This window comes from Bolinopsis microptera, chromosome 10 (assembly GCF_026151205.1).
Source record: "Bolinopsis microptera isolate Bmic1 chromosome 10, MBARI_Bmic_1.0, whole genome shotgun sequence".
Classification (NCBI taxonomy): Eukaryota; Metazoa; Ctenophora; class Tentaculata; order Lobata; family Bolinopsidae; genus Bolinopsis; species Bolinopsis microptera.
In genome coordinates this window covers 5,644,194-5,668,937 of record NC_087081.1, presented here as the reverse complement: position 1 = coordinate 5,668,937, position 24,744 = coordinate 5,644,194, and the positions used below count along the sequence as shown (strand labels likewise).

The 24,744-nt window shown below is 38.8% G+C and overlaps 1 protein-coding gene across 1 annotated transcript; it reads right to left on the bottom strand.

Annotated features, from left to right (window-relative positions):
• Positions 1-818: 818 nt before the first annotated feature.
• On the bottom strand, positions 819-8,082 carry LOC134822269 (uncharacterized). The gene is made up of 11 exons (XM_063833176.1): positions 7,931-8,082; positions 7,709-7,784; positions 6,993-7,573; positions 5,923-6,399; positions 5,608-5,750; positions 5,301-5,432; positions 4,895-4,984; positions 4,484-4,602; positions 2,457-2,585; positions 1,397-1,509; positions 819-964 (listed from the first exon to the last, which is right to left on the bottom strand). Exons 1-11 carry the CDS (start codon positions 8,010-8,012, stop codon positions 819-821), a joined length of 2,088 nt encoding a protein of 695 aa, XP_063689246.1. The 5' UTR covers positions 8,013-8,082.
• Between the last annotated feature and the right edge of the window lie 16,662 nt (positions 8,083-24,744).

The window sequence follows — 24,744 nt, the reverse complement described above, 5'->3', positions numbered from 1 at the left end:
TTCCCAAAAATTCCCCCCAAAGCGACGAAATCACTGCAGAAGAGAAGCTTGCGGAGGAGAAGCTTGCAACACATTTTCAGTTGTGCAAGCTACGGAGGGGTGGCAATCGACATTGTGCAATGTGGGAGAGTGAAACTAAAGTGAAATAAAAGTAAAATAAAAGTGAAATAAAAGTGAAATAAAAGTGAAATAAAAGTGAAATAAAAGTGAAATAAAAGTGAAATAAAAGTGAACTATAAGTGATAGCTTACTGTTGACACTCTAAACAAGTACTTGAAATAATTTAACAAATCTGCTCACTTATCAATTAGACAATTAGCCAATTAACTAATTGACAGAACAGCAACCACGCAGTGTATACTATTTCTAGATGTTGAGCCAGGGAAGCCCTAGAGAGTTCAACAGGTCTCTAACAGGTCTGTATATAATATAAAATGTTATGAAGGAGTCATGAAGCAATGTATGGTCTGACATCGGTGTTGTAAGAGTTTTCAATGCTTGTGTAGCGATAATATTAGCCACCTTTGCACTTCCAAGGGGACCATGGTCATGGTATGTGATTTGATCGACGTGAGCTTGCTTCTCAAATCAGTAATTGATATTACCAAATTTGATGATCAAATAATTAACTAAGCAGCTAATTAGGTGTGTACTTCTAATAATGATCTGATTTAGCTGCCTCTTTTACAGCATCATCTATAGTTTCTTATATAGCTGACTTAAATATTCACCAATAAATTTCTGTATACAATTTGACTTTATTTACTTATTCTATTTAATCTATTATTTGATGATCGAATAATTAACTGATTAGGTAATTAGCTCACAGCTTTGTGTAGAGGCTTGTGTTTCTGGTTCATGTGACCACTAAGTGAGTTGAGAGGAATGTTCTCCTTGCATTCCGGACATTGTATCAACGTCTCCTCAAGGTCAGGCATTGCAGCTCGCTCTGATTTGGGCAGCTCTGAAATAGTTGAAATAGTTAAAATAGTTGAAACATATAGTGGAATATCTGGAATATTTGAAATATTTTTGGTTTTCCTATTGTTGATATAGGGGGGAGAGCCAAACTTTTTAGATATTGTAGACGTTTTAATGTCTAGTAATTGGAACACTGCTGTTGACAGGTAGTCAATATTATTCACAAATACTTTGGGTATGTTTTAAATGAAACTGAGGGCCAGACAAGTTTATCACAGCAATTTTCGCATTTAAATAGAGGCTTCGTGAAACTTTTCCGTGCTTTCAACAAAACTTGTCCAAACTGTTTCCAAGCATATCACAAGCAACAAACATACAAATAACTTGAGGACCGATTGAAATTCATGCATAACTAAAGTTTGAGTATCAATGAAAGTGAAAGTGAATTTAACCTTTAAGTGAAAGTGAAACTAACCTTTAAGTAACTCAGGACTGATTTTAGTGAGGTCCCCCTCATGTTGTTCAGCTTTGTGTAGTAACAGTTCATTCATTGAGCTGGTCCCAAACCCACACTCGTAACACGAATACCTGAGCATTTTACTAATTACAATCAAACCCGTTAACTAGGATTATCGGACCTTGGTTAATACAAATTAGATTTATTTTTCAGGTGATTCGGTGTTTTGATTTAGACTATTGAACAGTGTCCAATAGCGCTAATAATACTTAATATAATACTTAATATTATTAATATTGGATTTACGGCTAAACCCCATTTTCCGGGAGTTTCTCAACTCCCAAAAGTGTCTATTGGCCTACTGAATTCGAATAATTAAACGTTTCATTAGCAAAAATATTATATAGGTTTCTTAAAGAAACATGTTGTAGCCTCCCAACCAGAAGTCCAAATTTGGAGCGATTGGATTGATCTATTGTTCACTTCTCAGGCAATTAACAACACAATCAGTAAACAATATGATTAGTCAGTTAGGTAAAGCTTATAGTAAGGGGTATTTTACATATGGCCAGATTTTGTTCATCCCTCCGAAAGCCGCTCTACACATAGCTACATAGTGTAAATAATCCCAAACCTAATCAACAAATGTTTACATGTACGGTAAAACCTCTAGTTCTAATGTACCGTCACAATAGTGACTTTAATATATAATAGGCCTTTGGAGGGAAACGAAAAGTGCACGGTATAGAACAAAAACCGGTACAAAGAGCCAATTTACTAAACGTTTGGGGGGAAGAAGAGGTATATCAAGGGACCCGGTATAGAGAATCACGGTTTTATTATAATATACAGAGGTTTATATATAGAGGAGTTTCCAAATTGCAGTAGTTAAAATGGTTTAGTTTTATCTGCATTAATTTCGACGCCCCATTCCAAGCAGAAATTGTTCAAAGCATCGAGTTGCTTTTGGAGGGTTTTGGGGTCCAGTGCCAAGAGTATCAGATCATCTGCCCATAGTAAGTGACTGATAAGTTGGTTCATTAGTTTCGGGCAGTTATCAAATGGTGCTAGTGTTAACCTGTAGTTGAAGAGGTGGAAGCGCATGTGAGTAATGAAAGCCCGCTCATCAGGACACACTAAACCACACATGTAACACTTTAACCCAGCGTTAGTGTTAACTTCCTCTGTTGTTTGTTGTTGAGCTTGTCTGGGGGAGGAGGGGTTCAAACACAAGGAAATATTCTTACTGTTACTACTATACTAGAGATTACAAACTGTCAGCTTGTCTGAGAGGAGGGGGTCGTTTAAACACAAGGAAATATTAGGAAACTACTTTAATAAATTATCAATAAAAATAGATAAAAAATGAAAAAATATAATAACTTACAAAACAGTAATATTAACAAAAGAATAACCTCAAATCACGAGGTACAACGTAGAAATTACAAATAACAAATTACAAACTATTCTCACATAATCTGGACATGTTGAAATTACAAATAACAAATTACAAACTATTCTCACATAATCTGGACATGTTGAAATTACAAATAACAAATTACAAACTATTCTCACATAATCTGGACATGTTGAAATTACAAATAACAAATTACAAACTATTCTCACATAATCTGGACATGTATAAATTACAAATAACAAATTACAAACTATTCTCACATAATCTGGACATGTATAAATTACAAATAACAAATTACAAACTATTCTCACATAATCTGGACATGTATAAATTACAAATAACAAATTACAAACTATTCTCACATAATCTGGACATGTTGAAATTACAAATAACAAATTACAAACTATTCTCACATAATCTGGACATGTTGAAATTACAAATAACAAATTACAAACTATTCTCACATAATCTGGACATGTATAAATTACAAATAACAAATTACAAACTATTCTCACATAATCTGGACATGTTGAAATTACAAATAACAAATTACAAACTATTCTCACATAATCTGGACATGTTGAAATTACAAATTACAAATTACAAACTATTCTCACATAATCTGGACATGTTGAAATTACAAATAACAAATTACAAACTATTCTCACATAATCTGGACATGTTGAAATTACAAATAACAAATTACAAACTATTCTCACATAATCTGGACATGTTGAAATAACAAATAACAAATTACAAACTATTCTCACATAATCTGGACATGTTGAAATAACAAATAACAAATTACAAACTATTCTCACATAATCTGGACATGTTGAAATTACAAATAACAAATTACAAACTATTCTCACATAATCTGGACATGTTTAAATTACAAATAACAAATTACAAACTATTCTCACATAATCTGGACATGTTGAAATTACAAATAACAAATTACAAACTATTCTCACATAATCTGGACATGTTGAAATTACAAATAACAAATTACAAACTATTCTCACATAATCTGGACATGTTGAAATTACAAATAACAAATTACAAACTATTCTCACATTATCTGGACATGTTGAAATTACAAATAACAAATTACAAACTATTCTCACATAATCTGGACATGTTGAAATTACAAATAACAAATTACAAACTATTCTCACATAATCTGGACATGTTGAAATTACAAATAACAAATTACAAACTATTCTCACATAATCTGGACATGTTGAAATAACAAATAACAAATTACAAACTATTCTCACATAATCTGGACATGTTGAAATTACAAATAACAAATTACAAACTATTCTCACATAATCTGGACATGTTGAAATTACAAATAACAAATTACAAACTATTCTCACATAATCTGGACATGTTGAAATTACAAATAACAAATTACAAACTATTCTCACATAATCTGGACATGTATAAATTACAAATAACAAATTACAAACTATTCTCACATAATCTGGACATGTTGAAATTACAAATAACAAATTACAAACTATTCTCACATAATCTGGACATGTTGAAATTACAAATAACAAATTACAAACTATTCTCACATAATCTGGACATGTTGAAATTACAAATAACAAATTACAAACTATTCTCACATAATCTGGACATGTTGAAATTAAAAATAACAAATTACAAACTATTCTCACATAATCTGGACATGTTGAAAGTCCTCGTCTTCCTCCTGTATTGCAGTGTCAAGTAGTTTAGTGAGTAGCTTGTCTGGTCCTTCTTCTGGGGTAACAGGAGCTGCAGTACTTGATAGCAACTGGAGGGATAAGCAATTATTAAATAATTAATTAATTAAACAATTAATTAATAACTCATTAGATAACTAATTCTCACCTAAGTACTTAGTACATGATACTGCCCCGAGACAGAGAGAAGAGGAAGCCACATACTAATAATATAACCAGAATTTTAAGTTCATCAAAAATCACTTTAAGTTCAACTTGTCAGAAGTCTATCAGAACCAGTCTATTAAATAAAGTAGCTAAATAAGGTCATTTAATCAGCGAAATACTAGGAATACCATTCCTCCGTACCACAACATCCCGTACCTTGGATATTTCAGCTGCCAGCTGATTAACCACTCCGTTAGATAACTGATCAGGGTCCAATTTTGAGATCTTGTCGATATCACTTGCCAGCTAAGTAAGGGGAATTTGAGTTAAAAGTATTGTACAATGTACGATAACTATCTATAAAATAAATTAATAGTCCAATACTAATTATATTATATATAGCATTTTGACTCGACGGATTGATTAATAGACACGAATTTAGGCAAATCAGGACGAACGAAAATTACGACGTAACAGAAAAATAAAATTTGTTGAGGCTGAGCTCTAAAAACGCACATTCAGTGGCTCGAAGAGTAGAATACTCCCGGCCCTAGTACAAATTACAAATTACAAGTTACAAATTATAAATCACAAATTACAAGTTACAAATTAAGCTTCTCACCTTAGCCAGGTCAGTAGAGAGATTATCAGAAGTGGAAGCAGAACCAGGATTAGTGGTGGGAGCTGGTGTGGGACTGTTGGTCAGGATACTGATTATAGAAACCATGTCGTCATGCGACAGCTGGTCTAACATCTGACAAGAAAGTAGAAGTAAAACGAAAGTAGAAGTATTTCTACAAACTGTGAATTTTAAATTATGTTAGGATATTGAGATAAGGTTAGATTTTGTCTGACTGAAATTAAAGTGAAAGTGAAAATAGAAATAAACATTAAGGTGAAAGTGAAAGTAAATGTAAGGTAGTAGTCACCTGAGAAAGAGAATCAGTTGACTGGAGTGCGTCCACCACTGCGTCCACTTGGGCACTTGTAGCATCATTACCTTTTGGCGATTTCTTGTTAGCACTGCTGTTAATTATTTGTACTTTGTCAGCGACCGAGACTTCAACAGAATCTGCGAAATTAACGATAAGCTTATATAACGAAATTTCGGATATAATCATAAAAATGGATAACAATTTATCGATACATGTTATTTGAAACTAACTTTGATGATATTTCTTATTTATGAAATGTTCAATTAATATAATGTATTAATTGATTATAACGTTGTTAATGGTAATCACCGGTTGATTGGTTGGTGACAGAAATATCCTCCTCTATGATACGAGGAGCACTTGTGAGTGGTCTCCCTTGGATAGAATTGGTTACAGTAACACTGCTGTTTGAACTTGTAGATCTAATGATGCCTTTAAACGGAGGTGCTTTATCACAACTACCGTTAAAACTACCGGCTTTATTTGAAGTACTGGTTGTTAAACCATGTCCTCCATTTGCAAATGCTGTGTTGGTGCTGTTAGTCGTGTTATGAACAGGGAGGTTGAGAGGCAGAAACTGAGGCTGTTGCTGTTGTTGGTGCTGTTGTTGGTGTTGTTGTTGTTGTTGCTGCTGCTGTTGTTGTTGGGATAGATTCTGATGTGATTGCTGGTTGATGGGGATGAGTACACTAGAGTTTCCTACATTTTGAGATGTTTGTGTGTTGAGGACCTGATGTTGGTTTCCCATCATTTGATTTGGAGTGCTCTGGATAACCTGGACCCCACCTGGATAATAGCATATTTAATATAATTACTTGCACATCATTCCATTCATGTTATAAAAAAGAACAAAAGAATGGAATCTTACTGTCGAACAGTTAATATGCTACACTCCAATGCGAGAAGTGCATTATACTGTACAATTATATCACTTCGAGATGGCAGGGCCTACTCTCATGCTGTCTATAGGTGATGATTAATTCTGAAAAACTAGGAATAACTGGGGAATGATTAGATCCCAGAACCTCGACATTTCGCCTGTCTTGCTATATACCAATTGAGCTACTGACCCTGATTCTCAGAGCGAAATCACCACTCATATACAGCACAATTTCATGCTTTGTGCGGAATATCAAGTTTTTCAGAATTAGTCATCACCTATAGACAGCATGAGAGTAGGCCCTGCCATCACGAAGTGATAATAATAATTAAATGTTTCGCAGATTGGCAATTGATCGGTTTAGTTGGTGTTGTACACACTGCACTGACGTTGAACGTGCAATGCAAATATAGTGTGGATATGTCAATATGCGAATATATAATATATATTCTAATAACTGTACAATTATACTCAAGTTCTAAAAACATTTTCAACTGACTTGGAAGTTGACCAATGTTTCCGATATCAATCGGAATGAGAAAACACGAGGTTTGAGCCATTCCAGTATCAATGACACCTTGCATTATAACACTGTTTCCATGCACTGATATCGACTTAGTTTGAAGGTTTGCTGGAATAGATGAAGCAGATTGTAACCGTGGGTTTATGTTTTGAGGCTGTGAGTTCTCTGAAACAATTGCTGCACTGGAAAGGTTCCTAGGAGTTTCGGTAGATTTTCTTGTTCTCTGTTTTACAGGAGTTGGTGCTTCTTTTACTATGTCTGTACCACCTTTTTGACAAGCATTAGAAGTTTTCTTGGGTGTTGTCTGTAGAGCACATTGCAAGGAATTGATAATTCTTTTCATTCCATCTTCGTTTCCCAGTTTGATGTATTCTTCGATTATGATGTCAATTTCATCTAATTTAAATTTTCTACACTTCTTTTTTACAGTAGTTGTCCCTAAAACAGTTGTCCCCAAAACGGGTGTCCCCAAAACAGGTGTCCCCAAAACAGGTGTACCCAAAAATTTCAGTGATTTAGTGTCCAATTCTTCAGGAGGAATAGGAAGAGGCTGCTTCCTGAGAAAAAGTATTTGTTTATAATTGTACTATTTGTTTACTTAAGGTAAATTAGGCCAGGGTTACCCCAACGATTAAGAAATTGATATCTAAACCACTTTGACAAAACTTAATTTCAGTATATATAATAAAAACCTTGGCCTTCCCCTTTTTCTGGGTTTTCCATCGGTTTGTTCCTCTTTTTTAACTATCACCCTCAGTTGCTTTTCACCTGAAAAATGATTAAATTTCAATTATAAATATGATGATATAATATTTTTAAAAATATTTGGTCAAATAATATTCACTAAATGACCAAATAGAATTGATGTGAAGTTTATTCAACGACACTACTGTGTTGTGTAACAAATAACTTACTTTTGTAATTTATTTTTCGTCTCTTCCGGGATGATCGACGGAAGAGCGGATCCTCATCTTTCTCCTTCACAGAGACTTCCATCTCTTAGAGATCAATTCATGGTTGTTTTGATAGCATTGACATGGATAAAAAACTGTACCTAACCTAAAGTGAGTTGACGCTTTAGATTATATATGTATAAGTACTGAGGTACAATTTGAGAGTCTCGACCAACAGCCTCATTAGCGACAATTATTGATAATGTGTAAATACTAAATTGTGAACAGAAATAAATTCAAACAGGAAATAAGATTAAGGCGTAAACCTAACCAAACCTTAAAAAATCCTTACAACTTTAGATTAAAATCCTTACACTTCACATGTATCTTTATTCCTAAAAAGTAGCAGATTTGACTTAAGGTAATAATAATAAAAATAATAAATTAATGTTATTTTTATACAGCACCAAAAGGTTAAATAATTTCAATTTAACCCTTATGCTCATGCTCAGCTGTAAATGATAACTAAATGACAGTAGAGATTGTGCATCTCGCCTTGGACGGGAGTGAAACTATTAAGAAAACAGAAGTTAATAACTGCAATTTAAATCCTGACTATATAAGGCATATACACCTCACAAAAAGATATCTAAGAAAGGTTAGCAGGTTTTCTAACAAAACAAATGAAAGAAAAATATTAAAATTTCTATAAAATTCTATAGAACTCCAAATATAATATACATAAAGATATATGTATAAAGAAACAATCTGAATACTTCCATATACAATAAAAAATGATTGAAAAAGTTTACTGCAGAACAGTTACTATGATAAGAGTTATTTATGAAAATCCAATAGTCACCAAACTATCTGGGCAACATACAAGTAGGGACAGTGAAATAAACAGAGTGGAAAAAGATGCTCTAATTACTAATTATACATAATACTTGAGACAAAATACAAAGAATAAGGCAGCTTTCTCCTGGGTGCCAATCCAAAATATGATGGTGTCCTAGGATAGAGCCTCCTTTTCTGACCTACACTACAATTTTGTTGGCAGACACAGTGAAACACAGAAAAGAATATTATCTCGAGTAACAGCCCAGTTCCACGGCTCAGTTTTGCGACCAGATTTGACACAAGACACCATACACCAAATGGGCATTATATTTTATGAATTGTTTTACATCTTTTTATTCTGTAAAATGTGCTAAAATTAAATTTCTTGTTTCATTGACAAGACTCCGTGAAAAGAGTTTTGAAAGGCAAAACTCTGCGAAGGCAGTTTTGTTTACAATGTACTTTCCCACGGTTGGTATTTGCATGCAGATTTGCGCGCGCACGTAGGCGCATTATAATGAAGTTTCCCACGCGAGCGCCCAGGTTAGAACTGCTTTCACGGAGTTTTGGGTCATATCAAAAATTTTTCTCCGTGCGGGGAAATATTTTTGAATTTCATTCCCGGTCGCAAAAATGTGAGAAAAAATGTGAGCAAATCTGGTTGCAAAACTGAGCCGTGGAACTCCAGGGTTAGGCATGGTTCAGCTAATTAAATTTCAATTTCGCCCATAGCAGCAGGTAGCAGCAGTGAGCAGCAGTGAGCAGCAGTGAGCAGCAGTTTTCAGCAGTTTTCAGCAGTGAGCAGCAGTGAGCAGCAGTAGTAACATTATATACCTGCTGTAACACCGATTCTAAATAGTTCAAATAAAACCTAATCACTGCACGATTTGTATTATTCACACTTTGAGGTAGTTAAATACACTGCCTGAAATTCTTGCATATTCCCGAAAAATCTAACAATTTTTCAACCTTGAATCCGGGAAAATGTTGTATTATATTAAGCATACTTTATATTGAGCAATATCAATTTATATTTCATTTTGCACAAGGTTCAATTTTAATGTACATACATTGAATTGAATTTGAACAGTCAAACTATACAAATTAACTTTTAGAACGCATAATAAATTGATTCAGCTTGTGAATTTTGTGAAGGAAAGTTTAAATTTTGAATTCATATTTCAATAAGATTTAATAATTTTCTCGTGATAAGATTTTATTTTTATTTCATGCTACACGAGCTGTTCAAGTTTATGAAATAGTGAAATTCAAGACATTATGGACTATTTATTTATGAAATTAAAACATTTAGAAAACAAGTCAGTTGAGGAAATATTTTTTGATTAACATTCACTTCTGCTTTAGAATTTTTATTTAAATTTTGAATTGCGCTGATAAAAATTTGTGATTGAGACGAATTTTTGAGTAGTTCACTATATATATAAAAGTATATATTAAAAGCGTATTTTGCATTTCGTTAGAATATCCAATACTTATGATTTTATTACATCGGATGTTTAAGTTTAATTATTTTTATTATGATATTATAATTTATTACTATTGAAGTATGGCAATACCATTTAAATTTTGTTTAACTTCAAATTTTGTTTTACTAAGTTCAATTCACAGCCAGCCACACATATGCAATTTGATTCAAATGGTAGATTTTGTTGGCGGATGTTACTTTGATTGACGCGATGACAACCCTTCCAGATCGTTACTATGCGAAGCAAGAATGCTAGTTTGCGCGGCGCGTCGAAACGGCGAAGTCCTCCAAATTTAATTGTCTAAATTTAAAGTAGCACGCGCCGCGATTATTTTTTCTCGAAATCAGAAATGGCCCGAAGCAAGTGCTACGAAGTAGCGCGCACTGGGCTAGTCCATTAACAATGGACGATGGATTTTGACATTAAACGTGAATTGTGAAAAGGAAAATACTTTGTATTTATTAATTTACATTATAAATTATAAATGCGTAAAAAACTTTAACGGGTGTTGTCAAACGTTTTATGACCCGCCGCGCACGAGTGCGCGGCTCCCCTGTATCGAAGAAACTCTACTATTGACTACAGTGAAACTTGTATCACGTTGTGACCCCCACGCACAGGAGGAGCAAAGTGCAAAGAAAGTACCATAAACTGTTGTAGCGCGATGCACTACTGGGCCGCGCGCGCATACAATAATGCTTCTCGCAACCACCGTATGCAGATCGGCGAGATGCAAAGGATTGACATCGTGAATCAACACAAACTGCTACTAACTGCTACAAACTGGCGCTAACTGCCACAAACTGTTACTAACTGCGGCAATCGCAAATCGCGCCCACGCATTGATCGCGCGCCGTCCAATATATGGAACAGATATTTTACGAGTATCACCCGTTAAACGATTAACTGACAAAGAGTTTGACCTATATTGTGCTAAAAAAGAATTGTTTGTTGCTGTGAATTCAGGAAATATTGTTGGCTGATTAGTGTTGGTAAGGATAAGTGAAGCTGAAAAAGATCTCTCCATGCTGGTAGTTAGCCCTCAGTCTCGAAGACGAGGTATAGGGAGAAAGCTGGTTGATTTTGCTTTGGATTTTGCTAGGACAGCTATGGCTGTCAAACAGTTTTACTGAACATTCTAGCCCCCGCTAATGAATCAGACCCTTGGAGAGAAGTTTTTAAAAAGTGGTATATCAGTCTTGAGTTTGAGTTTGTTAAAAATTGGGACTTTTTAGAATTCCATCCAGCTGCCAAGGAGCATCTCATTATAACAAATGTGACTTATTCTTTGTTTGCAAAGAAGTTGTAAAATCCTTGAATACAGCTTGTTTTATTGGAGAGCGTCCAGAGGCGGGTAACCCGTCTGATTGATGAGGTGGTTACTGTTGGAACCCTGTTCTTGGGTTAATTAAATAACAAATAATACTCAATTATTATAAATACAAATTATATGAATAAAGAGGTTATACAAATAAATGGTGTTTCAAATGTAACCTTGTTACTCTATGTACTCACCCTCAAATAGTGAATGAGTGATTAAATGGTGATTGGTGTGACTCAGTTACTCACACTGCTCTAACTAATACACAATTCAAAACTAAATTAAATAATGTCTTTTTACTATTAGATTAAACTACTATTAAATTAAAACTACTACTCCTGATGATGATGTTCTTCTTACTATATGAGGTACTTCTGAATGATGAGGACTTCAACTAAACTGGAACTGATAACTATAATAAAAAACAAAACCCTGGGGGAAAACTACCGTGAGTAAAGTGAAAGGTAATCCACGTGAAACTATAAATGAAAGTGAAAGAGGAAGCGGGAACTCCTAGACTAAACTACTAAACTATAACTATAAACTACTTACCACTCTTTCCACGTCACAGAACACAGATAGTATCTGTCGACTGGAATCTGTGGGATCACTAAAACAACGTCACTCCTCTCCCTTCTGCTACGCTAGAGTCTGGAGTCGACAACGTCACTCCTCTCCCTTCTGCTTCGCTAGAGTCTGGAGTCAACTAAACACTGGACACTCCTCTCTCTTCTGTTACTTCAACTAGAGTCTGGAGTCGAGCCTTGTCTGCCTTCTGGAGTCCCTTTACCCCAACACTGTATATACAATCACTGGAACTAAACCTTTGCTAAAGTGAGATACAAGGTTAGTAATATGAAGTACAAAAACAAGCTACAAATAGAATTAAGATTCTAACATTCACCCTACTTTAAAAAAGAAAAAGTACTTACTAATAATTTAACTCATGACTTTTACAATCTTAAAGACTTAACTCCCTATACTTTCTTTGTTAAAAATAGATATCCGACTATCCGAGTTAAAATTAGGAAATAAACTCTAGCAAAAACCGTAGAGTTAAGAATATTCTAATCCCCACACGCAACACAAAAACGTGTCGTGCGCGCTAAACAAAAAAGATACTTTCTATGAGTTTGAGCTACAAATGCGCGGCTCAAACAAAGGTAAATCTAATACGTGTCTCGATCCACTGTCATAAAAGCACATAACTAAAAGCAGTTAACGATTATTCCATATTCGGCGAGTCACGTGGTACAAGTGGATTAAATCTCTGTTAACTCGGGAAAAACATCCGCTGTAAAACAGGCTAGTGGCTAAAATGACTGCCTTCCACGCTGAGCGTGAGATCTGAGAGATATAATACTTGTACAAAACGTCCGATAGAATTAATACAGTCTAACTATTAGCTAATAACTATCAAAGTTCTTAATACGAAAATCTCTTTTCTATGAACGGAATTGAAACATCGTTCTAAGACTGACAGGTGCACAAAAAAAATACCCGTCCAACACTGTAATCAAGTGTGATCTTTAGAGATTTCTGTATCGAGTTATCGTAATGACAGAAAAACTGCGTACTAAAACTAAATATTAGGAGCTATTCAAGCTTTAAACACAACCTCTAGAGAGTCAATAATGAGTCACTAACAAATCATTGACACACACCACTGTACTAAACAGTTCTAAAACGTAAAATACATGAATTCTGTCGTTTAAAAACAGGTCCAAACTGAGTCCCTAAAGGCTCGGGATCAGTGAAGAACATGTAATAGCATGTTGATCGAAACGACAGCATTCTTATAAAACAAACTCACGCTGAGCAATCTGCTCCTAGCTCATCCCAACAGAAAATACCAAACATCCCCTGTTAACACTTCCTACAGAAGATGCAAGTTAATAAAGTAATATCAGGTAAACACTTTCATGTCTTTGAGAAGAAAGGATCGTCTTTCTGAAAAGTAAGTTTGAAACTGAAATGTTAGATTTTTAGAAGTAGGAATCTGAAATATTCTGTTAGCGGTAATTTTATTACACATGTCACGTACAAAATGTACTTTAAATTGTATCTATTAATCCTTATTATCTCTACACCATGTAATAGAAAATTTAGCAAATCAACTGACAAATGTGACCGTGCGCTACACCACAAAGAAAAGGAGCGCTAAAGCTGGTACACACGTCTAAATTCGCTAACTAATCTATCTTTCTCCCAAAATTGTTGAAAATTTAGCAAATACAACCAAAGTTCAGTTACCAGACTAAGAGAAAAGAAAAGAAAGGATAGACTGGTTCCTAAAAATGGGATTCACTAACTTTTCATCAAACATTCCCAACTTACTACATTCTCAGTAAAAGATATGAACTAACGACAAAAAATTGTCAAAATATCCTTCCCAAAACTTCTGTTCGAGAAACTTCTCTAGAACATAAAAACACAAAATTAATATACGTGTAAAGAGTTACAAATGTTTAAAAGATTGTTAAATACAAACACCTCGTGCATGTTAAAAGTCTCTGAAAGGTTAAAAATGTAAAAATGACTCGTTACAAAGTTGGTAATTCTAACAATACTAATATATACACACACATTTAAAGTTAAAAGTTTATTACAAATGACGTTAAAAAGTTATTGTTTAACCAAATTGACATTTCAAACAACAAATAATTTGAGCAAAAATATTCCTTCTCTTTTCCACAACATAAAGTCCAAAACAGTTCTACTCTCTCTTGACATATTCACAGTATCCTTGATCTATGACTTGGGCGAGCTTGCTGAAGTCTGCACCTCTCTTTGTGAGACAATCCGCGAGCATGTGATCCGTAGGAATCCACCGTATGTTATTAATTTCCGTCTGAACTGACTCTTGTATCTCTGCTATGTCCAATCTGATCTTCTTGTCTATGCTTTGTTTCGTACTTGAGATCTGTTCAAAAAGTTGCATGTTATCTACGTAACCATGAATCTCAATAACTTCACTACGTGGATCTTTATACAAGATCTCGCTGAACAGCTGTCTACAGTATACAGCATCGGCTATTGCATCTGTGCACGCCAAGGTCTCAGCTGCGAAGGCCGAATGAGCGACCCTTTTTATCTTTTTCGCTGACCAGTTTAACAAGTTCACAGTTCCTGCCTGGTTTCCAAGCAATATAACATAACCTCTAGATGAGCCGCTGTTAGGCAGATTTCCAAGTGACGCGTCTGAAAAGAAAGTTAATCTCAAATCCTCACTTTTAAGATTAAGGGGTTTAAAATGTATCTTAGAAGGGTAGTCATGTACTTTCTTTATCACTTTATTCAGTTGTTGTAAGTCTTTAATCTTCGGAGTTTTACACCTTGTAGACAATTCCATGGTGTCAAATGATAAATCTGGTCTAGTTCTCCCAGCTAGCCACAGCAGCTTTCCTAAAGCACTTTGATAACGCGTCTTCTCACTCTCTGTTAAACCATCCTCAGGGTTCTTCCGTCTCGATGGTTCTATGACAACTGGTTTAACCAGCTTTGAGTACTCCCGTTGGTCCATAGTAATAGCATGATTCTCCGGATCCTGCTCTATATTTAAACCAAGGTACTTGAAAGTGTCTCTATAATAACTAGAGATCTTGAATCTCTCAAATGTGGTTTTGATAGCACATTCTTTGAAACGAGTAGTCCCCGCATATAACACATCATCTACATGTGTAACGAGTAATCCAACCAGTTTATTATTCTCGTAACAACAGAAAAGTGTTTTATCTAACTTAGAAACCACACATCCGTTTTGTAGCAGATGATCTCGTAATGTGCAGTACCAATTCCTAGGACTGTCGCCTAGGCCATACATCGGTTTACGCAACTGCCACACTATACCACTCTTGCCCCTTTTGTCTGGTTCCGGGCAAAAGACCAGGTAGCTTCGATGAGGCCTGGCATGTGGGTCTGGATGTGCTGGTTGGTGGTTCCTAGTGTGGTGTGTGCTGAGACTGGGGTGGATGGCTGAAGCCAGGGGACCGCTGGGCTGAGTGGCGAAGCTGGTGGTCGTAACGGAGGCAGTCCACATTGAGCACCCAAGCGACGAAAGTCGCTAGGTAGCTCGTGGGGATAGCATCCGGGTCGATAGCTGGCGGCGTTGTCTTAGCATGGCGTGCTACTGGGTGTAGGCACTCTGTTCTGGGCTCGCATGCATCGCATCGGGGGGCTTGTCGGCTGGGGCGTCTGTCACACGTGTAGGTACTTATTGATTTAAAGTACAGCGGCAGAGTCAATCCTGAGCACTAGAGCACCACTTATGACTCTGCCCATTTGCTCTGGAGTTACTGCCCAGGACCCAATCCTATCCTGTTTCTCTCACCTATAGTGATTGGTAATGGTGCTTTATCCAAAGCAAATGACCTTGCCGTGGTAAGGGGGCTTAATCGGTATCACAAGTCCAGCCGAGACTAAGCTGTACTGTTCAGCTGAGCAAAACTGAACGTAGGTCGCACGTGCCAACCGTCTTCCTTTACCTCATTTGATCCCTTTTTCTTTTGGAGCTCTCACAGCCTTCACTCACACCTGAGCATATAGGGTTTTAGAAGTTCAGGGTGTGTACTTCAAGGTCGGGCCCTTAATACCGATCATTAGCACCCGTTTTACCCTTACCTTATTAGCGGCATATCATTACTGTCGCGGTAGTAAAACAAACATCTTTCTACGATACGCAGAAAGTGTTAAAACTCTCACTAATACACTTGGACTACAACACCGGATTACCAGTGGAGGAGGCAGGACTGAGCTGGCCTCGTGTGGGGTTGGCACACTTGCGCAGGCTTCACAGCCTTGCTGCGATGGTGCTGGTTCCTATCGGGGCTGTGCTCGTTCAGCAACCACCAAGGAATCCACCACTACTACACCTACACTACAACACCGGATTACCAGTGGAGGAGGCAGGACTGAGCTGGCCTCGTGTGGGATTGGCACATTTGCGCAGGCTTCACAGCCTTGCTGCGATGGTGCTGGTTCCTATCGGGGCTGTGCTCGTTCAGCAACCACCAAGGAATCCACCACTATTACACCTACACTACAACACCGGATTACCAGTGGAGGAGGCGGGACCGAGCCGGCCTCGTGTGGGATTGGCACACTTGCACAGGCTTCACAGCCTTGCTGCGAGGGTGCTGGTTTCAATCGGGGCTGTGCTCGTTCAGCAACCACCAAGGAATCCACCACTATTACCCCTATACTACAACTCCGGATTTACAAAACAATCATGACTGATAGCGGTAATGAGATGTATCAACTGCCTAACGCAGATGGGACATTGATTTTCGCAGAGCGGATCAGGTTTCCTGATTTACGCTTAACATCAGACATTATTGTGATTAAAGGACCTATTTCAACAACATTGCGCGGGAACGCGCACATTATCTCCCTGATACACAACAACTCATTATCTCTCAATCCTACCCCACCGTGGAATAGGATACAGATCACCAACATCTGGGAGGCAGTGGCTGTGCAGCTACATGAAGGTGGGGGCCCGTCGACGGAGTTTAAACAGGGGCAGCGGATCTGGGTGGATGTCTCACCTTCGGGTGAGACATTCTTAGAGAAACACAGTTTTCTCCCGGAGACGCTGGCTGCTGCTATTCGACTTCGACCAGCCCCCCGACACAGTGCCCAATCCAAAAGGTCCTAGTACCCGACCGGTGAGGGTAACTGCAGGTGCTGCACGCCACGTCCCCAATACCAAAAAAACAGGTAAAACTCATCATGAATATTACTCTGTTACTCAAATCAACCTTAAACGCAAGTACAACGCTTGGAAAACCCTGCTGGTGAACACTCATGGCAGGAAAAATCCTATTGTACTAGCGACTGAACCATACACTAATAACAAACACCTAATTCCACCAATAAGCAAAGAACTAACCGAGTATTATTACAAAGTTGGGGACATTAGGCCCCGTGCCGCCATAGTAATACACAAAAACCTAGCTGAAAAAAGTTGGGAACTATCGCAATTTACAACCCCAGATCAAGTTGCTATTAAGATTCAACTTAGCTCGACAGAAGTAATTCTGGCAGCTTCGTACATGGATATTAATGGACCAGCTCCATCCCACGAAACCACACCTCTAGCCAAATACGCTATAGACAACAAAATACCACTCATAATAGGCTCCGACACCAACTCCCAACACACTCTTTGGGGTAACAGGTTGTGCAATAGAAGAGGAGAGGAACTACTTGATTTCCTCTCGTCGCTAGGGCTCTCCTGTTCCAACAAAGGTTCAACTCCAACATTCCTCAACTCACGAGGTCATAATTCCATCATTGACCTCACTATTACCAACCAACTGGGGGCTGAACTGATCAGTAACTGGCACGTTAGTGATCTTTACTCAAACTCCGATCACAGATATATCATGTTCGACATTACTTCTGGTCCCAAAAAAGAACCAAGACAAATACGCCTAGTCAAGAACACTGACTGGGCGAAATTTGACGAGATTCTTTACAACAACAATGATCTCCACAACACCTGCGTTAACACACCACACGACATTGATCACAAAGTTAACACCATTAATACTGCTCTCCGAGCGGCCTTCGAGGAGGCATGTCCCATTACTTACATCTCCAGCGCTGTCAGAAAACCACCCTGGCTAACTCGAGAAGTTGAGGAAGCACAGAGGGGTATAAGACGCAAACTCATCACAGCTCGTCGAATCAAAACTGATGCTTCGTGGCTCGCTCTTAGAGAAAGCAACAAGCAATACAACAAGATCCTGTCCAACTCCCAGCGCAATGCGTGGCGGAAATTCTGCGCAGACACAGAATCGGTTAAGGAATCTGGAAGGATGAACAAGATTCTGAAAACCTGTACTGACACCAATAACAAACTTGAAGCCGTTTATAAACCAAATGGCGAACTCACCAAAAACGCAGAGGAGACACTGGAGGTCATGACACAAACCCACTTCAAGGAGAGTGTTACTGATCCGCCAGTTCCGCCTCTCTGCCCCTTACCCATCTCCACAGACTTACTAGACAAAATCTACAGCCCTGAAAGAATCGAAAAGGCTCTCCTATCCTTCGATCCCTTGAAGGCTGCAGGACCTGACACTCTAAAACCTATCATATTCCAGAAAGCCTGGGCTCATATCAAAGACATAACAAAAAACATTATGACAAAAAACCATGAAACGCAACACATCCCAACTTTGTGGAGGGACTCTCTTGGAATCTTTCTCCCTAAGCCTGGAAAAACCGACTACAACAAAGCTAAGTCATTTCGAACGATCACTCTTTCGCCTGTGATGTTAAAGTTGCAGGAGAAAGTGATCTTATGGCATATGCAACATGACCTCAACATAGCTAATGATATCAACAAACGACAATTCGGCTTTAAGAAGGGCTGCTCCACAGAAGCGGCACTTCATAAAGTTACTCACACCATTGAGCGCAGAATAGCCAAGAAAGGATATGTCCTAGGTGTCTTTCTAGATATAGAGGGCGCCTTCGATAATGTCTCGTTCAAGGCTATCTCTGAAGCAGTCAAGGCTACGAAAGTGGACTTGGCTACAGCACAGTGGATCATCAACATGGTAACCAATCGATTCATCACACTAAATCATAAGGATAAGTCGAGAAGGGTACGGATCAGGCGAGGTTGCCCCCAAGGAGGCATTCTCTCTCCTTTTCTCTGGAACCTGGTAGTCGACGATCTCCTTTCCTTTACCGCAAAAGACATCCCGGGTTACCTGCAAGCCTTTGCGGATGATCTGTTGTCTCTAGCGGAAGGGGATGATTTAGACATCATCTGGGACCGAACATGCAAAACTATTAAAACGATAGAAAATTGGTGCAGAACCAAAGAGCTATCTATTAGCGCCCTTAAAACTCAGATAGTCATGTTTACCTGGAATAGTAAGTGGACTCTAAGACCTATAACAGTTGGCAACAACATTATAGGTCTTTCCAAGTCTGCTAAATTTCTAGGAGTGACCTTGGACAGCAAACTCAACTTCAATGAACATATCATCAACACCACCAAAAAAGCCACGGCATCCCTCATGCAATGTCGAAGAGCTGTCGGCCCCACATGGGGTATGAGCCCCAAAACATGCAAATGGATGTACACGGCTGTCATCCGTCCAATCCTATCCTACTGCTGTAGTATATGGATCAGGGCCACTCAAACGGACTATAACGCGAAGAAACTCAAACGTGTTCAGGCATTGGCACTCAGAATGATGTCTGGTGCCATGCCAAGCACACCTTTTATCGCATTGAATCACCTCACCGACACTTCTGACATCATACTGTTCCTGCAAGGCGAAGCAGCAAAGGGTGCGGCCAGGCTACAAGCTTATGGCAGCCTCACTCTTGAAACTATCGCTTTCAGGAAGGGAACTATCAAAAATCATACCACTATCAACAAACAATTCATGGCAGACCTCATTATCCCACCTAGAGCAACGAGAGACCTAACAACACCAACCATGATGCTGGGACGGCACTTCACCGTCACAACTCCTGGAGCCGATACCACTGAATATAGAAATTCACTTCAAAACACCATCGACAACATTACCAGTGAAACGATCACCTGCTACACTGACGGGTCACTCACAGACTCAGGATGCGGGGCTGGCTATATCATCACAACTGACAACAATAACACCACCCTTGAAGAAAGATCATTCAAGCTCCCTGATTATTGCACTGTTTACCAAACAGAGCTCACCGCCATCATTGAAGCTTGCAAATATCTATCTACATATACCAACACACACATCATCATATGGTCTGACAGTCTATCATCTATTCAAGCTCTCTCCGCACTTTCAACGCGGAGTAGAACTACAAGAGACTGTTACGACTCTCTTAATTCACTCGGATCCAACAACACGCTAGATATACGATGGATTGCAGCACACATCGGATTGTGGGGGAACGAAAAAGCAGATGAGCTGGCCAAGCTTGGCACTATCAGTGAATCCACTTTGAAGTGTCCAATTCCACAATCCTACATCAAGCGTCAAATCGACAACAAAGTCAACAGACTGAATCAGGAAACTTGGTCAACTGACGGTCCCAGACACACCAAACTGACACTCGGCCACAAGCATGCCAAAATCATCAAAAACCTCAACACTACACTCAGCAACAACAGACAAGATTACAGAACTGCAGTTCACCTCATCACGGGTCACTGCGGCCTAAATAAACACCTTCACACCATTTGCAAATCAAACACCAGTGCTTGTCCTATGTGCGGGGACGGAGAGGAAACTGTCTCACACTTCCTTGGACAGTGTCCGGCTATTGCCCAAATTAGAGGTCAATATTTCCAGGACTACTACCTCTCTGTCAATGACATATTCGACAACCAACACATCACCACAATTGTCAATTTCACAAACCGCACCAAACGCTTAATTGTGCCGGAAGAGCTGGATCAGACCGGGGTGACTTAAAGTATTATCTCATATGCTGTCTCGTCTCGTTTTACTTTTCCAAATTCAGCTGGCATTTAAGCGTATCATTTTGACTCATATAGCATCCTACACCACCCTCCACCAATCACTCTGATCTCACCGGCAACCTTCCCCAAGGTTGCCACACCCCAGAGGTAGGCAGAGCATCTCAATGCTATCCTCTCGTGGGCTATCATGGCCCAGCCTCTCTAAAAAAAAAAAAAAAAAAAAAAACTATACCACTCTTGCGTGCCTCAGAGGGAGGATTGATATAAACTGGCCTCTCCAGATCTTCAGCTTGTAAAAACGCACTCGTAACATCAAACGACTGTATCTTCCACTTATTAGAGGCTGCGATAGTAAGCAAACTACGTAAGCTAACCGTGCTGACTGTAGGTGCATCTACTCTGCTCTGCAAAAACTCTTCATAGCCACGGGCTACAAGTCTTGCTTTCACTAGCTCCCCCTTTTCGGCTACTACCCATCTACACGAGATGGTCTTTTGTCCGATGTTTTTAACTTCTGTAAAGACATTATACTCGTTGAACTTTTGTAGTTCTACTTCTTTTGCCCTCTTCACTTTTTCCTCGTCAGGTAATCGGGAAGTTAGGAATATTATTTCTTCATTTTCCTGAAAAAACAATACCGTTTCTTGAACACTCCTCTCCAATTGTACACAGTTTCCCAAATCAACTGATACGGGTTCACCGTTTGACTCGTCCAGTCGTACATTATACAGATCTTTGTTCTTTCTTTTAGGTTTCCCGGCTCTACCTATCACCAAGGCATTATTCCATTCATCACTCTCCGAGGATTTAAACCTGATAATGTCATTTTTCTTCACTTTTTTCTTCACGCCTGATCCGGCTTGACACACACTTTCCCAATTCGACTGATTTACGCTCCCTGCAACTGAACTTACAATTCCATGGTCATCTGACTCTAATTCTGTCTCACTTTCTGGCTCACTGACTTGATTCACGCTCCCTGAAACTGAGCTCACAGCTCCATGTTCCTCTAGCACACTATCTGGCTCAATTTCTGGCAAATTGTCTTGTACACCTCCATTGAATGTTTCTAACTCCTCCCCTTGATCACTTTCATCATCACTTAGTGACCATGGCGATGCAATATTCTTCTCTAAAACACGACAGACCTTCCTCTCTGCTGCATGATTGGTTCTTCCAGATTGATGACACTTTGTTGGTGTCTGTGAACTGTTATCAACCTTCGTAGGTTCTTGTCCCTGCTCTACCTGATTGTCAGCTGATGACTTCAAGACAATCTTACATGGGTGTATCCTTATCAGTGAACCTCCGTCTTTGAGAAGTACTTGGTTTGCTAAGTGGCCAACAACTGTCGCTGGTCCTAACCAAGGTCCTTTCACTTTAGTCCTCTTATAATACACCTGATCTCCACTCACGTACTGATGATTCCATGCTGCATCTTGTACTCTTTCCTGTAACACTCTCTTGAACTTACTAGTGTTCTCCAACTTGATAAAACTGCTCCGAGCTGCTGCTAGAGCATTAAGATGGTCGGCAAGAATCTTACTGCTGGTTTCGTCATTAAGTGCGGGAAGATGATCTGTGTTCTGTAAAACTCCGGGTATTTCAGGATTGCGACCAAACACTAGTTGATGTGGACTAAAACCATAAACATTAGCTAGTGAGTTCTTAGCATTAATCGCCCACGAGATAGCGATGTCTATGTTACAGTTAGTGTCATTGAGAACTGCCTCTATCATTTCTGACAACAAACCGTTGTGTCTTTCTACCGTACCATTGCAGAAAGGAGACTCCGCTGGGGTAGTTCTAACCTTGATATTCAATACAGCACACATTTCCAGAAACTTTTCATTATTGAACTCACCACCATTATCTGACAAAATGAGTCCAGGTCTTCCGAAAATAACAATCCACTTGTCAAATAACTTAGTCATTATTTCATCAGCTTCCTTACTCTTTATGGCTGCAGCCGCAGCATAGCGAGTAACAGGATCTATTATGTGCAAGATCCACTGTCCACCGTTGAGCATCTTCAAATCAATAGCTATGACGTCATTGAACTTTTGTCCCATTGGTAGGGCTACTTTGCGATGTGGCTTTTCTTTGGATTTATGTTGTTTACAGAAATCACACGAACCTTCCACTTTTCTGAGTGCATTCAGTATCTCCTTCTCATTCGGAAGCTGCATGGTCTTTACAAACTGAATGATCTTTGACGTAGAACCATGGGCGAAATATTTATGCAGATGTTCAGCACACTTCACTGAGTCGGTACTGACATGGAATGTGAGGTGCTGCTCTGTAGTGTCCAACAAATCTGTTTGGCTGATAGAACTTTCACATCGTCCTATGGGTATCATCATGTGTCCTGACTTGGTGATCACTAGATTCTCCTCTCCTCCAAGGGCATACACTTTGTCAGTTTCATTATCGATCTTCATCTTCATCTTTTTCATAGACTCTCTGGACAGTAACAAAGGAATATCATTATCCACAACAAACACGCTTAAAGTAACTTTCTGACCACATATTGTTACTGGGAGTTCTTTCTGTATCTTAGCTGTAACTGCATCTCCATCCCCGAAACGAAAATTCTTCTCACAAGGAGTCACCTTGACCTCTTCATGTTCAGCTGATGTGAGAGATTCCTCGAAGACTGTCAGCCATTTCTTTCCACACACTGTGGAACTAGCACCTGTATCTAAAAGTGCTCTATTTGTCGATTCTCCCATAAGATACGTGAGGCACTCGTCTTCGTCTTCTAGTTGGAAATCAGACTCAAAGAATGCAAGCTTCTTCCCTCCAAATGTGTTGTACTTACAGTCTCTCATTATATGGTCTGTTTCCTTACAAATATGACAACGTAAGGGTCCTGATCGTTGTTCTTGTGCTCCTTGTCTGGGTCTAAATGGAGCTTGTTGATACACGTTCCCTGAACTCTGTCCTTGAAATGCAGGTCTTTGTCCAAAGGTTCTTTGTCCGAAGGATCTTTGTCCAAAAGGTCTTTGACTGTAGGGTCTTTGTCCAAAGGTTCTTGGTCTAAAAGGTCTTTTAGATGAGTAAAAATCCCTGTGCTGTTGATGTCTTTGTTGATAAAAGACTTCCTGGGGATCTTCTTCCTGGTTGCTCTGGTCATCCCCTTCATACTCTACCTCGAACTCAGGCTCTGAGGCTGATGGGTATGACAATTCATCAAAGTGTTCAGATTTGTTGACGTCGTACTGTTGGAAGTACGTGTTTACAGGCTCTTCTTTAATCTTTGGTTTTCCGATGGCATATGTTCCACCGCTTGCGCCGCTTGCGCTTGATGAAGAAGAAGATGTATTAGTATAATCTTCTCCGTATGCTCTCTTAAGCTGGGATTCCATATTCTCGTAGCTTAACTTAGAGACCGTTGCCCTGATCAACGTCTTTTGATGGTCCGAGAGATTAGCATGATGTAAAAGGAAGTACGCTAGTACTCCATCTTCAAATACCACAGTAGTACCACGCTTCTGCACAAGGCTCTTGTAACGATGGCTAAATTCTCTCACATACTCTTCCATGGTCACTTCCTTGGGTCTTCTGTAGTTCATGAAACTGTCAATGGATGTAAAGACTGACTGTGTCTGGTCTTTTTCATATAACTTATCCAGTTCCTTAATGAGAACATCTATTCCTCCATCTTTGGATAACTCATCCACGTCTAGCTGTATAGCCACAGCTTCTGGCTTTCCGGACATATGCATGATTAATG

What these genes read in the sequence shown, in the direction of transcription:
- LOC134822269 (XM_063833176.1), bottom strand. Translation starts at nt 8,012, where the DNA reads ATGGAAGTCTCTGTGAAGGAGAAAGATGAGGATCCGCTCTTCCGTCGA. An exon ending in TTTCAACATGTCCAGATTAT is followed by an intron (nt 2,586 to 4,483) that starts GTGAGAATAGTT and finishes CTCCTCCCCCAG; the next exon opens with ACAAGCTCAACAACAAACAA. An exon ending in CAGTCCTGAGTTACTTAAAG is followed by an intron (nt 965 to 1,396) that starts GTTAGTTTCACT and finishes CAACTATTTCAG; the next exon opens with AGCTGCCCAAATCAGAGCGA.